The 16,976-nt window shown below is 46.8% G+C and overlaps 1 protein-coding gene across 3 annotated transcripts in view; it reads right to left on the reverse strand.

Annotated features, from left to right (window-relative positions):
• The window catches only part of LOC144770337 (uncharacterized), a 210,812-nt gene that overhangs the window by 135,586 nt on the left and 58,250 nt on the right, over positions 1–16,976 (reverse strand). For all 3 annotated transcript variants that reach the window (XM_078654778.1, XM_078654781.1, XM_078654779.1), the window contains exon 5: positions 4,264–4,377. In XM_078654778.1, the coding sequence (XP_078510904.1) occupies positions 4,264–4,377 (114 nt within the window). The remainder of the gene's footprint in view (positions 1–4,263; positions 4,378–16,976) is intronic.

Below are 16,976 nucleotides of genomic sequence, written 5' to 3' on the forward strand. Positions count from 1 at the left end.
GTCATTTACAATGCCAATACTTTTAACTTTTTCAAATGGGACACCTATAGCATTTGTAATGCAACATGTTTTGTATGTACGTGACTTACATGTATTCATATTACAAATACAAATGGCTTTTAATTTTTTTAAATAATTAATACTTAAATAAAAGTTCTTGTAATTTATAGTAGCAATAGCTTAAACTATTGTAAATAACTTGTGAAGAATATGTTCAGTGTATTTTATTGTGACGAAAATGCAAGAACAGAGGTGAAATATTGATTTTACAAATAACAATGGATTTTAATTTTTTTTCGAATAATTAATACTTAAATGAAAGTTATTGTAATTTATAAAGGCACTAGCTTAAAGTAAATCCAAAAAAAACAAACCATAGTGTAATATGGAAACATTTACCGCCGAACTCAGAACAATGTAATGTGAAAGCTCTTCATATTAGTACAGCTGCAGACCTTCTAATGTTGATTAAGTGCACTATAAAAAGAAAACTCAAAGGAATAAATCTGTGTCACTCGAGCCCTGCGATGGGGAGAGTGATTTCCATATTTAGAGCATTACCTTAATAAATGTCACGAGCTTTGTCTCTTGTGCCCGTTTACACAAGCGATTGAGGCATGGTCTGTGGCAAGCGAAAAACAAGGGGGAGTGGCATATCTGTGCCCAAAAAGATGAACCCCAGGACCAAACGCGAGGCCACCCCTTGATAAGCTGAAGGTCTGGGATCATTGGGAGTGTGTGGGGATGATTGCTATACAGGACGTTCTAAATCCTTGTTTTGAGGTAATGTCTCTGTGCACAGACCAGCCTGCAGGCGCTGCAGCCAGGTCCTCTCCTAAATTGATTGTAACATGGAATCTGTGAAGCAGAGATTTGTTTTATTGTATTTACTGCCCAGGAGATCCGGGTTTACAAAAGGACAACAGAAGGAGAAGGCCATAAAACGAGCCAAGCGTGTAATGCCCAGTGGTCCGGCTTGCAGCAGGCTGTGCTTCTGCACCACAAAGGAGCCGGCTAATGAGAGGTCAAATGCAGCCTGGAGAAACGCGAGAGACGGCCCGGCGGTCGTCAAAGTGAAAGTAAACAAGTTAAAAAAAATAAAAGTATTTTAACTTGTTCTTAGCTTTGTGCGCAGTGCACAGATATACATTATCCCCTGAGATGCTGTTTTCCCGAAAGCTGTCTAACACAGATAAACAGTAGCTTTTTGGCAGCTATAGACTGTCCTGCTAATACTGCAGGGCCATTAGAAAGAAAGATGTAAAGCACCCTGTGATGGAACTCATGCTCAGAAAGCAGGCCAATCACCACGGAGAAAGGGATACAGTACGGCAGTCGCCCTCGAGTCTGGGGAACTGGGATGGAGTCTCGGCAATGACGCTGAACATCCTGTGATCCTGGGCAAATCACTTAATGTCCCTGCGCCTTACAAAAATAAATGTGTGTCCTCATGTAATGCAACTGGTGCTCATGTAAAGCGCTCTGATTCCTGATTCCGGTCAAGTTAGCGCTATATAAAACTCTATTAAAACAAGCCAATAAACTACTCCACAGATAAACATGTAGGAAACGATGTCATAGAAATTGCTTTAACCAGTCGCAGATTGAGAGTCATTTATTCATTTGTGTTCTTTAATGTGTGCCACACTTCTGGTCGGTTGCCGGGGTGTGTCGGGGTTATTGACCAGAGGACCATAGAGAAATGTGGTGAACTTAGGTGTAAATTATTCAGAAGTTACAAACATTTACCAATACATTTTATAGCACACCGAAGTTACAGTGAGCGTTTTAAGCGCTTCAGAAAGTGTGTCAAAGGGCATCATTTATTCCTGTTCTTGCACAGGAGAGATAAAGTCAAGACATATTAAGGAAACTGTGATTAAAATTTAGAAAAATGATTTCCTTGTTTCATACAAAGAACTCCAGTCTCATGTTAGTTTGTTAGTTAGTAACGTAGGTGTAGTCTTGCAACTCTCCTAAGATATACCTATGCTTGTTCCTAAATGGCGCCTGCTAAGGGATTCTACTGACTGCTTCTCTCAATCAGGCTTAGTTTATGACTGTTGTAGCAGGCATATGTGGATAGGGTTCAGCAAAAAGACCCGTATGGATGCTTTCACACGCCGAAGTTTGCATAGGTCACTCGATAAACTAAAAACATCAGTTTAGGACTAATCGATTCAAATATTATTGAAAAACATTTTTTCTGTCACTTACGAATATTTTTCCAATTCACGCTGTTTCTTCCAACTCTCCCCAAATCCAAGGAAAAACTTGCCGCCTTGCTGTAACTGCCTGCATACGTACGTCTAATATTCCAGTTTCAACGTAAAAGTGCAGTGTGAGGTGCACTCAAAAATGTTCAAATTAATCAAAAAAGTTGCACTTGAAAAGACCGTTGTGTAAGGGTTTTACTCGCCACGACCCTGACGCTCACAAGTGAAAGTAGAGAAAACCTGAGTGTGGCAGGTGGTCCATGTAAGTTATTCACTCGTAAATTAATTCTAGAACTCTAGTAAATAAGCGGTAACTGAGTGAGTAAAAAAAAAAGTTGACAGACCCTCACAACAGTGTCTCGTGCCCAATGCAGCCCCACCCGTTGTGAGTCAGTGGGTGGTCAAAACAGGAATCATGGTTACTGGATTTAGATGTGTCTACTTTCGTGTCACAAAATTTTAGACAACACAAAATATACACAAACTTGGGGCACAGATTACATGAGAAAGTAAACAAAGGAAAAGATGTGAGGACGGGTGAATAACCATGGCAGTAAGCTGAGCGCATCAATGCGCCTGCTGCGGGGACGGGTATGTTATTAAGGTGACAGGGTCTCCGGTAGGACAAAATTGTAATTTCTCCACCAAGTGATGCGCTACATGGATATCACAAATCAGTCATGTCATGAATTCTAAAAACTTGTGTTTTCACTCTGGGCTGACTGCGGGTGACAAGCTTTGGTTAGAAGCCCCGCACTTCCTTCTAGGGTGGAAGAGGAGAAGTGCTGCGAGTGCGGGTTGAACAAGACTCTTCATGTTCTATGATACTGTTCCGCTGTACTCTGTGCCCGCCTCTGCTGCAGGGCACACAGGGCTGCAACCATGGGCGCCGTGAAAATAAAAAATTACACTGCGATAAACTTAAGCAGTAGACTCTAAATGCTAATGAGAGACTCCCTTAAACAAGAAGTGAGGGGGCGGAGCTGGGGGAGGCTGTGAGAGAGAGAGTGGGGAGGAGAGTAGGAGGAGGAGGGGGGAGGAGAGTAGGAGGAGGAGGGAAGACACAGAAGGGGAGGGGGGAGGAGAAATGCGACACGGCGGGGAGAGGGTGTGAAAGCAGCAGGGGCCTGGAGTGCGGCTGAGGGAACTTAAGAAATGCGACACGGCAGGCAGGGGAGGGGGCGGAGCGGGGGTGTGGGAGGAGTGCGCCTGAGGGAGAATACATGCAAGGCAGGCGGCTGTGGGCATGTGCACGCGCTTTTAAGCTCAATGCGCATGCGCATTGAGCTTGATTTTCACGGGCACTGCAAGGAATCGCCACGATTCCTTGCAAGTTGGTTAAAGAGTGTTTAAGCCCCCATAGTCTCGCAAGCTCGATGCGCATGCGCATCGACAGGCGAGACCTAAAAAGCGGTTCCCAAAGCATCATGTCACAAACAGGGTACAAGACCCATGGCTGTTAGTTCTTCCCAAAACAGAGCATAATCCAACAAAAGGGAGCTACATTATATAGTCTTTTGCTTCATAAGTCCATCACCTTGGACCACAATTGCACCATCCATCATCATTGGCCACAATAATGATACAACTGCATTTTAACAATTGAGTCTAAAGTACAACTGGACTGAAACACAGCCTGTAACGACTGGGAAATAAAGTACCAACGAATATAACTATTCATGTGAGAAAGCTGGGAAAAAGGAGAGAAGTGTTGGGAGGGCAAAAACCGGCTACAAAGACCTTCCAGTAGGAGGAAAGTGGGACAGATCCATGGAACAACATTGAGAAATTAGAAGTACCGGTAAAATCATCCTTAACACTTCCATTTATTCTACTACAATATAGGTGGCTTCGAGCACATTGAAGTCCATTCCATGGCTGACCAATATACTAATTATAGCAAAGGCAAAACGTGGGAGGAAGTGAGCTTGAGCTGCAGGTTATGAAACATTTGCAAGCAAAGTATATCAGATGTAAATCATGTGCAAAACTTAAACATTCAGAAACATTAGATGAAAAAAATGTTTATTGGTTTGTAAGCACTTACTTGTTATCGAATTGTTTCTATTTTCGACCTTCCTGTTGTCTTGTCTAGTCTTGCGATATAACTCTTCCTCTTGTTTAAGTTTTATTGGAGTGGGATGTTCAACAACTGGGTGCCCTGTTGTAGAAACAGTTGTTACAGTAACTAGCAAACTCACGATGTTATGTTCCTACCCTATCATGTTTGCTAAGAAGGACATGCAAGCACAACATACACACATTTTCCAAGAACTACTTGAGGGAAACTTTTGATTTGGTGAACAAGATAAAGACAATGCTTAGTCAAGTAATTTCCTGTTGCTTCTCCTTACAAGCACAGTAAATGTCATTGCAAAAGCACCATTACCAAATCAAACTGTCACAGTCCAATTCAAACCATATGTTCTTCAAAGAGCTGCTTTGGGAATAGAATACACAGTTTGGGTTAGGAACTCTGGTCTATTAAACTATATTCTAAGTCTGCATATGTAAAGAAACATGTGGGCCTCAGATTGCCAAAATGAGCCTAGATCCCAATTATGAAGGGCTGTCTTCCTCCGAGCTCCAAACACTTATGTGTTGACTGACTGCAGGCTTGTCACTTCGGTACTATCACTATTACTGTGTGGAGCCCCTTGTGGGACAAGGTCACCGGCCAAGTACCTTCTAGTAGGGGGTGACTTGGGGAACATGTCAGGAAATGTGATCCTTGAGCCACGGACTCAACATAATTTCCTACACCGACGACACCCAACTGATTTGCTCCCTCACAAATGAACCCACAGCCGCCAAGAGCAACTTTCAAAACGGGATGAAGGCAGTCGCCACCTGGATAAAGGACAGCTGCCTCGAGCCCAACGACAAGATATTAGTCCTCATCCTGGGCTCCTCCCCATCCACCTGGGATGACTCTTGGTGGCCCACAGCGCTCGGAATCCCCCCCACTCCCACAGAGCATGCACAAATCCTTGCACCGAGTCCACGAAAACGGTCGCCCATGCACTCATCAGCAGCTGACTCGACTACAGCAATGCACACTATGCCTGCCCCACCCAAAAACAAGCATTGGCATAGCCAATAGGTCTCGCCTTTGGGACCTTATAAGTATTTTGTTATGCACAATAACATCCTTGGTGCAACATCAACTGTTGCATGGCTAAACACTTATAAGGTTCTAAAGGCGAGCCCTATTGGCTATGCCAATGCTTGTTACTTTTACGTGTATTGGGTAAAATTGTAATGCTGATTAGAACATTGTTTTTTGCTAGAGGAACTATGGCACACTGACAGCGTGATGCAGGGTTTGCGGTGCATTAAAGAGCTGTGTAAGGATTGGAGCTTGGTACTAAATGATTAACTCCTCTTTTGTGCAGTGTTTGCCAAATTATAGCTGCTGCCTGAAGTAACAGGATGGCTTTACTCAATATAAACCTGCCTACGGTACATCCTTTTAACCAAGGTAGAAGTGAGAAAACGAGCTTTTAAAATGTACCCAGATGAAAGGCACGTCAGACTGAGTTGTAACCCTTATAGTGTTAATGAAGACACAGGCCGGGGCCTGGCTGGTAGTGTTTAATCATGAGTGACTTGTACTAGTTTATGCAGAGTCCAGAGAAACGTCAGAATGTTATTATTTCTCTAAGAATGGGGTTAAGGTTAATATCAGGGTACTTTACATGGAGAATAATATCAATGGCATATAGAGAGGTAGGGTAACTTTCCCAGCTATACACAGTCCACAGTGGTAAAGTTGCTCTTATAGGATACTAATCAAGGGGGTCTGTAACAACAGCAAACAAAAATGGGGGCAGTGGGCACCCCTGTTGCATGCCCTGGGCAATGGTAATTGGTGGAGATATGAGACCATTAACCTACAGTCTTGCGGTGAGTTTGTTATAGAGCATGCAAATCCAGCCCAGGAGCTCTGTTCTAAGTCCCACCCTTTATAGTGTAGCAAACATGTATTTCCAAGACAACGAATCAAATGCTTTTTGGGCATCTAATAAAAACAGCAACTACTGGGATGCCAGGGTCCACTTGTGAAATCAAGAGGAATGTGTGCAAAGTGTCCAAATTGAAGTTCCTGGGTATAAACTTGGATTGCTCTGGGAAAACAGTGACTCGTAGCATGGATTGGAGCCTGTCTGCAATGATCATTTTACCGAAGTTTGTCTCGTTTGTACAGTATTGTAATCGCTGCCTCCCAGAAGGATTTGGGGAGAATGATGGACACTCAAACTTCACTGTAAACATCCAGTATTCTTGGGATCTTCTCAGCTTTAAAGGGGGCATTAGGATTTCTCGATCTTGTGTCTCGAGCCATGCCAAGGCGACTTCTGAGAGGTAGTCCTTGGGGAGGAGGGGTTGAGCCGTTTGTATTTTCCACCTTATACGGAGAAGGATAGCATGTGGTGAAAGTGAACATGATGTCCTCAAAGTATGTCTGAATCCATCTTCCCCCATGCTTATAATATGTCTTCTGTTCACGGTATTGTTTAGAAGACGTACCAGAGTGCATCCCAGGCAATTTCCTTCCCCCTATTGCCGGGCTGTAGAGGTATTTTACATCTCTGTCTGCTTCATCTTTCTATTGACTTTTTAGAAAGAACAAGGGAACCCAAAGGTAATACACTAAGGACCTTGGGCGCTAATTAGTTACTAAAGACAGTGGTCCCTAGAACATTGAAAAATGAACAAATAGGATCAACATAAGCTAGATAGCCAGTATGTTCTTGGTCGAGCCGGACAGGGATTTATTTAGCAAATATCAATATAGTTTAACACAAAATTGAAGTTAATGTCAAGGGGGCACAGCCTGTGACCCACAAACAACAAGACAAAACAGCAATTTTTACAGGCAAAAAGGCGAACGAGGCGGTCTGTTTCCTAGTACTCAGTGAACAGACTGGATTCAATCACAGTACCATTGTACTATTTAGTGGACATATGGTACAAAAATTGTCGACGTTTCGATGCCCAAACTCTAAATAAATGGCATCATCCTCAGGACAGTATTATAACCATGTCTGTCTTGGGATCATATAGTTTCCTTTCATACATGCGTAACAATTAAACAATTTTGACACAGGGGGATAAAATGGGAGAAATGGGGAAAAAGAACAAGAAATAAAACAGTTAGCTAGGCACGGACTGTTCTAATAAGAGTACAATGACTTTTCAGTGACTTGGTTACCATGGCATTCTGGACAATAGTAAGAACGGGTTGCAAGGAGGGTAATTCAATGTCAGGACCGGAGGCTTCAGATTATGCTTTTCCTTCTTCGCGGTTTAATATATACCAAAAACACAGCAGCCCAGAAAAGCTCCACAAAAAATGCTTCTATATCCAAAACACAGGAAAAAGCATTTAAATCAAGAAACAAAACGATTTCAACATAAATCAACTACAAATCCCATCATTCCATCATAGTCCGAGTAATATCAGTCCTTCCAGTGTCCATGACTACTAGATAGGGTGTCCATCTTGTGTCTTCTCCCTCTTTCTTCGCTACTTCGCAGCCAGTCAAGTGTTTATTCTTTGCTCTGCATGACGTTGTGACTTTACGATATATCTGGTGTTTAGTCATGAATGTGCAGAAGTTTATGCTTTGGGGGGGGGGGGGGGGGGGGGGGGGGGCTCTGATGTATCTTGCCATTTCTATGCAGTTTCCCTTTCAGAGCCCTTTCATGATCGCAGGGACGTTCTCCGTCCCTTTCGCAATCTCCCAGTGACAGCCGCGGCTTTTCTTTCAGCCGCCAGGGGGAGCCCGTCCGTCTCTCTGATCTCGGCGCGGGTTTCCTCACAGTTCGGAAGCCGCGCTGAGGAAAGAGACGCTTCGGTGCCTTGCCCTGCCGCCTCACCTGCAGGGCCGGACTGGGAACCAAAACCGGCCCTGGCAAAGTGCTCGGCCAGCCCCCCCCTCCCCACTCGGGGGGTTGGAGGTGCCGCCGAGCTCTTTGCCGGGGATGGTTTTCGGCCGATTTTGTTGCAGAGCCGATTTTACAGCTTTGCTGCAAAAACGGCCCTGTAACAAAATCGGCCTCCAGGGGCTCAAGTCCGGTCCCCACCCTTGCGGCGCACCGGGGGATTGCCCGGTGCCCGCTATGGCCAGTCCGGGCCTGCTCACCTGTACGCCCTCACTGTGGGGGTATGTATTGCCCTGTTTTGTTCTACACCCAGAAGGGTCTGTATAGCGGTATTACCGCGTTGCCGCCTGCAGGCGTATTGAAGCACTTGATTGCGGTTTTTACAGCGTGTGGGCCCAGTGCTGTTTTTTCTCAGGCTTTGAGGGTCCCTGAAGGAGCGCACGTAGGGGGGCGGCCGTGACCCAGTCCTTGGTGAGGGTCTGTGCGCTCAGGGATTGGTGCTGCCCTATTTCTGGTTTCCAGCCAGGCAGATACCTGCGGGCCTCCGGCCTGCCCATAAGCTGGTGCTTAGGCTTTAGCACGGTTTTTCCCCTCATCTTCCCCGGGGTCTTAGGGTTCCCTATTGACATGGAAGGGGAGTACTATGAAGAAGAGGAGGAGGAATCTCATCACAATCTTAATGATGAGGAATTCTATAACGCAGTGGATAGTTCTATCTACCGCTGCGTTACGGACATTGTAGGCCCCATGGAGGAACGCCTTTCCACTCGGATAGTGGAGGAGTGCGCCAAGTTAGCGCAGGCGCAATTAGGGGCCCCTGGTTCGGACCCGGGCCCTTCTGAGGGAGACCCACCTGCTCCTAAGCGACCTTGCAAGGAGGGGAGTTCGTGGGGGCACAGGGTGTGGATAGGGATGCCTTTGAGCGTCTGCGTGACGCTTTTCTGGCGAAGGCGACCAACCCCACCCCTGCGCCGCCACCGGCATCAGCCCCGTCGGTGTCTTTGGGCACGGCTCCTTCATCCCCGTGGGGACTGTCTCCGGTTGATTCCAACGACGATGAGGGTTCTGTGCGGTCTTGGCGTCCGGCCGGCTCCGCCGCCGAGTTGCCCCAGGACAGCTCGGGCATGTTGGACCGGATGATATTATTCACCCGCGGTCGGCTGCCTGGGGACAAGGTGGCGTAGTTTGTGGCGGGGCGCCTCCGGAAACCCTTGGGGAATGAAGCGAGGAGCTGTCACCGGGGGGAGTGCCCGCGCCCGACGTTAGAGGGGAAAGTCGCTCTGACACCAGAACTGGATGCCAAGATGGCTACCTTTATGGATAAGTTTGTTAAGGATCCGCGCAAGGGCATAGACAGGTCCTGGCGTAGCTGCCAGGACAAGTTGCTGCACGCCATAGGTCCTATTACTATGATTTTGGACATGGCGGAGGAGGCAAAGGTGTCAGGGGCAGCCATATCTCCCGGAGTTTTGTCAAATTGGGCGCAGAGTTGTCATATTTTTGGGAAATGCCAATTGCGCACTCGACGGAACGTAGGCGTTCCCTCTTGATAAAATTGGCCCGAAGTTAGGTGATTTGGCCTCCTCGGAGGCAGGGGCAGTAGCCCAAGGGGGCCTGTTCGGGGACCCATTCATAAAAGAATTCGGCAAGTTTGTTTCAACTTTTACATCCCTCGATAAGGCCCAATCCAGCATCAAGCGAGTGTTTCAGCAGCGTTTTTCCTGGGGGGCTGGTCGCGGTAGGGGCCAGGCGACCGGCCGTGGCGGTCAAAATTCTGCCAACAAGGGTCAAGGCTCCGGAAGAGGTCAATATAATACCTCAGCCAGCTACACAAACTTCTACCCTACGAGAGGCCAACGCTTCAGGGGGTGAGGCGGCTACAAGAACAACGCCAGCAATAACAATCCCAACGGTAAGTCTAATATCGCCGGACCAGATTCAAATTGGCGGCCGACTACCGGCTTTCACAGAGGCCTGGGAGGCAATTACTGCCGACGCATGGGTCATTCAGACCGTGCGCGGTTTTCATATAGAGTTTTACGATCAACCCCATAAGAGGAACCCCCCTCGCCCAATAGTTTTTTCACTGGCCGATGCGCAGTTGATCGACGAGGAGGTCTCAGAGCTACTCCGCAAAGGGGCTATCTGTTGATCAACTCGTCATCCCTCGGGTTTCCTCAGCAATATCTTCCTTGTGGAGAAAACGGATTGGGGCAAACGGCCGGTCATCAACCTCCGGGAATTCAACGGCTGGTTGACTTATCGTCATTTCAAGATGGAGGGGATCCATCTTCTTCGGGATGTGCTCCTTCAGAACGATTGGATGTTTCGTTTGGATCTGAAGGACGCCTACCTAGAGGTCCCTATCCATCCACCGCATCATCGGTTTCTTCAGTTCGTCTGAGACGGTCAGGTGTTCGAGTTCACTGCCCTTCCGTTCGGACTCTCCTCCGTCCCGAGGTGCTTCACCAAGCTCCTGCATCCGGTGGTGGAGGTCCTGCGAAGCCAAGGTACCAGGATGATTGTTTATTTGGACGACATCCTCTTGATGGCTCAGTGCCCCGAGAAGCTCAACATTCAGCTTCAAAAGACCGTATCCTTGTTACAGGGGCTGGGTTTCGTCATGAACAAAGACAAATCGATGCTTTCCCAGTTCCAGAGTGTGGTTTTCCTCGGCTTCGTCGTGGACTCACTCAAAGCCTCTTTGAGTCTTCCGTCCAGGAAGGTGGCCAAGATCCGGCATGTGTTGCGGCAAACGATGGCAAAATCACACACTTCCCTGCGGCAGATCGCCAGAGTGGTGGGACTCCTGTCCTCTTCCATTCAGGCGATCTTCCCGGGAGCCCTCCATTACCGGGCCCTTCAACGCCTCAAGGCGCACCATCTCAGGCGCAGCGTGTCGTACGATCAGTTGGTTCCCCTTACAGAGGAAGTGAAAGGGGAAATGGCCTGGTGGCTCGCTCATATGGAGGCCTGGAACGGCCGAGCGATCGTCGGTTCAGCATCGAATTTGGTGATAGAGTCCGACGCCAGCAGGTCGGGCTGGGGCGCCCGCTGCGGAGAATTCTCCACAGGCGGCGCCTGGTCGTCCGAAGTGCAGGGGTTGCACTTAAATTGCTTGGAGCTCCTGGCGGGGTCCTTTGCAGCGAGCTCATGTGTTCTCCTGCGGATGGACAACGTCTCAGCCGTCCGATATGTCAATCACTTGGGCGGTCCTCGGTCGCGAGCATTAGCGAATCTAGCAAAAGATTTTTGGGACTATTATGTAGCCCACCACGTATCCGTGACGGCGGAATACTTGCCGGGTCAGGCCAATCAGGTGGCCGATTGGCACTCCAGGCATCTTCGGAACTGCAGTGTCTGGATGTTCCGTTGTTCCAGCGACTGAACGATTTTTGGGGACCGTTCTCGGTGGACCTGTTTGCGTCCCGTTTGGATTATCAGCTCCCGCGGTTCTTCAGCTGGAGACCGGACCCTCTAGCGGAAGCCACGGACGCTTTTCTCCAAGATTGGAGTCAGGAGAGGGCTTATGCGTTCCCGCCCTTTGCAATGATCGTCTGGATGGCGGCCCAGCTTCGCCGCCAGGGAGCGGAGGTGCTGGCGGTGACGCCCGATTGGAGATATCAAGTTTGATTTCCAGTTCTTTTGGAACTTTCTTGGGATTCTCCAATCCTACTCCCCCAGGTTCCTCATCTTCTCCTCAATCAGGAGGGGGTACCGCACCATCTTCTAATGCAGGGAGCTCTCCGCCTCATGGTGTGGCGGCTTTCAGGCGACGTTGGTCGCTCCCAGGCCTTTCGAGATCGGCTGAGGATCTCTTGTCAAAGGCATGGGCACCCAGCACCGCGAAGAGATATCGATCTGCTTGGACCAAGTGGGTGCGTTGGTGTTTCGAGGGGATTTGGATCCCTTGGTCGCAGGCGTCGTGCCAATTCTGAATTTTTTGCAGATCTGGCCTCCGATGACCTGGCGTATCACACCATTAACGCAATGCGTTCTGCGATCTCAGCGGCTCATGAGCCGGTGGAAGGGGCCCATGTTGGGGAAAAACCCTTTCGTATGTAGGCTCTTGTGCGGGGTTCGGCTTTCATTACCCCCGGAACCGCGATATTCCGTTCTTTGGGACGTCAATGTCGTTCTAAATCTCTTCCTTTCATGGCAACCTAACAAGTATCTTTCTTTAAAAGAATTGTCGGCGAAACTGGCCATGCTTTTGTGTTTGGTGTCTTGTCGGAGGGTTTCAGATGTGCGGGCCCTCGACATTTCAGCGAGAGTTTTTGCTCCGGACGGTGTGACCTTTACGGTGGGCCGTCGTACTAAGTCCGCTTCTAGGACGATTTCTTATGCTGCCTTTGTAGATTCACCCAAATTGTGCGTGGTGCAATGCCTCAAGGCGTATGAGGAGATGACACCAGAACTCCGCCCTCCGGGCGAAAGACAATTGCTCATCGCTTTGCGAAAGCCACACAAGGATGTCTCCTCCCCCACTATTGCTAGGTGGGTGCATTGGGTCTTACAAGAAGCAGGTATTGACGTGAAGCAATTCCGAGCTCACTCAGCTAGAGGAGCGATGGCTTCAAAAGCTTTTTCTTTGAGTGCTCGCCTGGAGGACCCGATGCGTGCGGCAGATCGGTCCTCTGATTCCACATTTAAAAGGTTTTATTTCAAGCCGGTGGTGGACATTGCGCATTTGGTCTTAAGTAAGCTTTGAACTAGCATAATCTGAAGCCTCCGGTCCTGACATAGAATCGAAATTTGCCTAGCATAGTAACGGTAAGTTTCAATTCTATTAAGGACACGGAGGCGAGGATTATCCCTCCCAGGTCTTCCTGGGTTAAGATTCCCGCCCCTACTTCAGTATGCAACCAGTTTTGGTTTCTATTATGTTTACATTGTTACGGTACTCGTTGTTTTTTGCAATTGCTTCTGAACTGTTCGACTGAACTGATTCTCGTTGTTAAGCGTGAGGTTTTGTTTACAACGCTTACGCTATTGTGTCTCTTCCGTTAGGGAATGAAGGTTCCAAGCAAGACTGATGTGAAGTCAGCATGACTTGCGCGAAGAAAGAGGGAGAAGACACAAGATGGACACCCTATCTAGTAGTCATGGACACTGTGGAAGGACTGATATTACTCGGACTATGATGGAATGATGGGATTTGTAGTTGATTTATGTTGCAATCGTTTTGTTTCTTGATTTAAATGCTTTTTCCTGTGTTTTGGATATACAAGCATTTTTTGTGGAGCTTTTCTGGGCTGCTGTGTTTTTGGTATATATTAAACAGCGAAGAAGGAAAAGCATAATCCTCACCTCCGTGTCCTTAATAGAATTGAAACTTACCGTTACTATGCTAGGCAAATTTCGATTCTGCTGGCGAACCTAATTTGCCAGCTGAAGTGTGGTCTGAGCATTTTACAGCTCTGTTCGCAATTGATCCAGAACAGGACCCCCAAATAGATCCTAGGGGCATTCTCTACTCACAAACTACAAGTGCCGAAGACCAACCAGTATTATCTAATAGACAGGCAAATGCTTGCCCATGTGCCAACAGCTCTGCCTCCATCGCATGGGTTCCCTCCCAGCGTCTGTGCCCCTGACTCACCCTGATTTCTATTTTTGGGGGTAGTGTATCCTCCAGCAAGCTCTGCCTGTTCTATCTCGTTGCCTCTGGTTGAAGCAGCGATAGCGCTTCCAGTCTCTGGAGATCTGTTCGTATGCTCGGGCGGCACCGCAAAGCCTTCCGACAAGGTGGGTTGGCGCATCGTAGAGTCCTTAGTCTTGCCTTTTTCCTGAGGGTTTTCTGCGCGGAAACATCCTGAGTGATCACAGGAGCCGGGGCCTTGTTATTGTTACCCCGTTCCTCTCCAGGCTTCTTTTGTTGAATCCTTCTAATAGCGCTGACAGATTGTTGCACCTTGCCAGGAGCCGACGCAGCCTTGCCTTCGTCTTTCTCCTTAGGTGCAGACACCTTCTGGTCCTTAACCTACTTGGTAAGGCGCGGTGGCATTCTGAAAGGCCCCTTGAGAATCAGCTCCGCAAAGCTTGCGAGTCCTCTTGGCACTCGTGAAAGAATTATCGTTATCAGGATCTTCGCGGAAAGCAAAGTCGAAAGATCCCTTGGGCCAGTGACTGTGCGGATTCCTCTGCCGGGAGGGGCCGGTCTCATTGCCGTAGAAACAAACGTCAGTCCATCATTCTATGGGAGGAGGGAGGAGGAATTATGCGACTTTCACGCTACAGACTGCCTGCGGCCATCTTGCCTCTTCTATCTCACTTGTTTAAATTGTGAAGAGGGTGGAAACAGAAATACAGTGGCTCAACCTGCCAGATGATGAATTAAAAATGTATTCAAGCAGTAACCTCTTACACTCTATGGTAAATCGTCAAACATTTCAAAAATGCCATTTCCGAAATATTAAGACGGTAAACATCGTTTACCATGAATGCGAAACCACGCATGCCATTACAACACAGTCATTACAACAACCGCGTTGTTACAACGCATGCCATTCCAACGCAAGTCGGAACAACGACTTGCTGTAGGGGGCAGAAGGTGTTGGATTTTAAATCCAACACCTTCCCTACTGTTGCACAGCCTGGAGTTGGAATAGTAAATTATACTATTCCAAAATCCAGCACCCCTCTTTCCCCACAGCAAGTCGTTGTTCAGACATGGTATGCGATTTAACAAAGCGGTTGTTGTAACAACTGAGTTATAATGGCATGCGTGGTAAACGCATGCAAACTAATGTGGCATAATCACTAAGACACATGTTTTTCAGCAGCATGGCGCGGTCCTGTTGCATTATAGATACAATGCCTATGCCCTCAACAAGTCACAACCAGTTTTAGTGCATTCATAAAACACCATGGGTTAGAAGCCAATTGGAAAGAGTGGAACTCTCATATCCGTTGATTTAAATTAATGGAAGTAAATGTTGGCTGTCTTGACGAATGAGAATTGACACAAAAAAACTTTGTTTTAGAACCTTAACTTTATTAATCTGCTTACATGGATCTTTTCTTATTAACAAACAAGTATTTTTTTATTGTGTATATCATCAGACCAGTTCAGTCAAAAAAAAACGGTGACAATGAGGCATCTTCAAGATCTGGTTTTGACAATTCAATCTTTGTAAAACAGCACATTTGTTTTTCCAAACATTTTTACGATATTGTTTAAACATGCTCAGTCATAAAAATTTTACCAATATACATGAAGAGACGTAGAAACTCTAACATTGAATCACATAGTAGAAGCGCAGCACATCTGGATATAGGCTAAACATGTCACATAATCATAGGCCAGGAGCAAATAGCAGCAATGATCCATTATCAAACTCAGATCCTGCAGTTTAAACATTGTAAACTGTAATAGTCCAGAGTAGGCACCAGGACCCCATTTTCTATACCACCAACAACTACGAGATAGAAAGAAAAAGGCCTTAACTCTCAAACTCAAAGCCATCTCCAACAACGGCAAAGAACTCTTCATCATTGTCAAGGAGTTCTCCAATCCGCTGCTGCCAACAATGTCATAAATCCCATCTCAATAATAATAAAAGGGGAATGATTCAGTTAAGGGCTGAGCAGAGGCTGGAATCAAGATACAAGTGTGCAATAACAGGGTACCTCTGACACCATAGATTCAACAAACAACTTGTTACCCAAACGATTTTTTAATTACCGCTGGGATATATGCATTTATATTTCTGCTTTTTAACTTTTTTAATTTGCAAAACAACCAAACCCATCAGTGGGCATCTCAAGCACAAAGGTTCTTTTTGTGTACAATCAAACAAGGCAGTGTGTTCAATCGTTATATACAGTGAAAAATCAATTAGCAGTTTAGTGATTTATACATTCAAGAAAGTGCGTCAAACAAGAAAAGAAACACATAAAAATACTTCAAAGGTACATGTAGATGTAAATGCATATATCCCAACGGTAATTAAAAAATCGTTTGGGTAACAAGTTGTTTGTTGAATCTATGGTGTCAGAGGTACCCTATTATTGCACACATAAATCCCATCTCAAGCACTCTGGAACGCCTCTCAAACTTCTTCGAACAGAAGATTGCCAAGATCTAAAACACATTTGACCCACAGCATACCAATATGAACTCCCCCAACCAGCCAGACAACACCTTCGCCAAACAGCAGCTAAGTAACTGGAATTCCCTCTCGAATGAAGAATCCACCGCCCTGATAATTACTATCCACTCAAACCCATGTCCCCACTTCATATACAATCTTGAAGAACAATCATCTCCCTCGCGCTCACTTCTATCATCAACACGTCCATAAGCACCGCAACCTTTCCATTTTGCTGGAAAACTGCAGAAGTCAATGCCCTACTGAAGAAACCAACAGCAGTTCCCAACACCCTTAGCAGCTAAAGACCCATCTCGCTCCTGACTTTTCCGGCTAAAGTCATTAAGAAAGTCATCAATACCCAAATCGCAGAGCACCTACAAATCCATCAACTCCTAGACAGCTGTCAATCAGGCTTTGCCCCAACCACAGCACAGCTTTTTACGGCCACCAGTGACATCAGAAGCATCCTTGACAGAGGAGAAATGGCCGCACTCCTCCTCCTCGACCTCTCCACAGCTTTTGAAACGGTCTCCCACAAGCCACTCATCAGAAAGCTTCAGCACTTGGGTATTTGTGGACCGGACCTCAAGTAGATACTTATCTTCCTCAAGGACAGAACTCAACGAGTTAGACTCCTCCCTCTACACATATCAGAACCCACAAACCTGATATGCGGAGTCCCTCAAGAATTGTCGCTCAGCCCAACACTCTTCAATGTCTACATGACACCGCTCACAGACATGGTGAGAGCCCACTGAATCAACATAGTATCCTA

This window comes from Lissotriton helveticus, chromosome 7 (assembly GCF_964261635.1).
Source record: "Lissotriton helveticus chromosome 7, aLisHel1.1, whole genome shotgun sequence".
Taxonomy (NCBI): domain Eukaryota; kingdom Metazoa; phylum Chordata; class Amphibia; order Caudata; family Salamandridae; genus Lissotriton; species Lissotriton helveticus.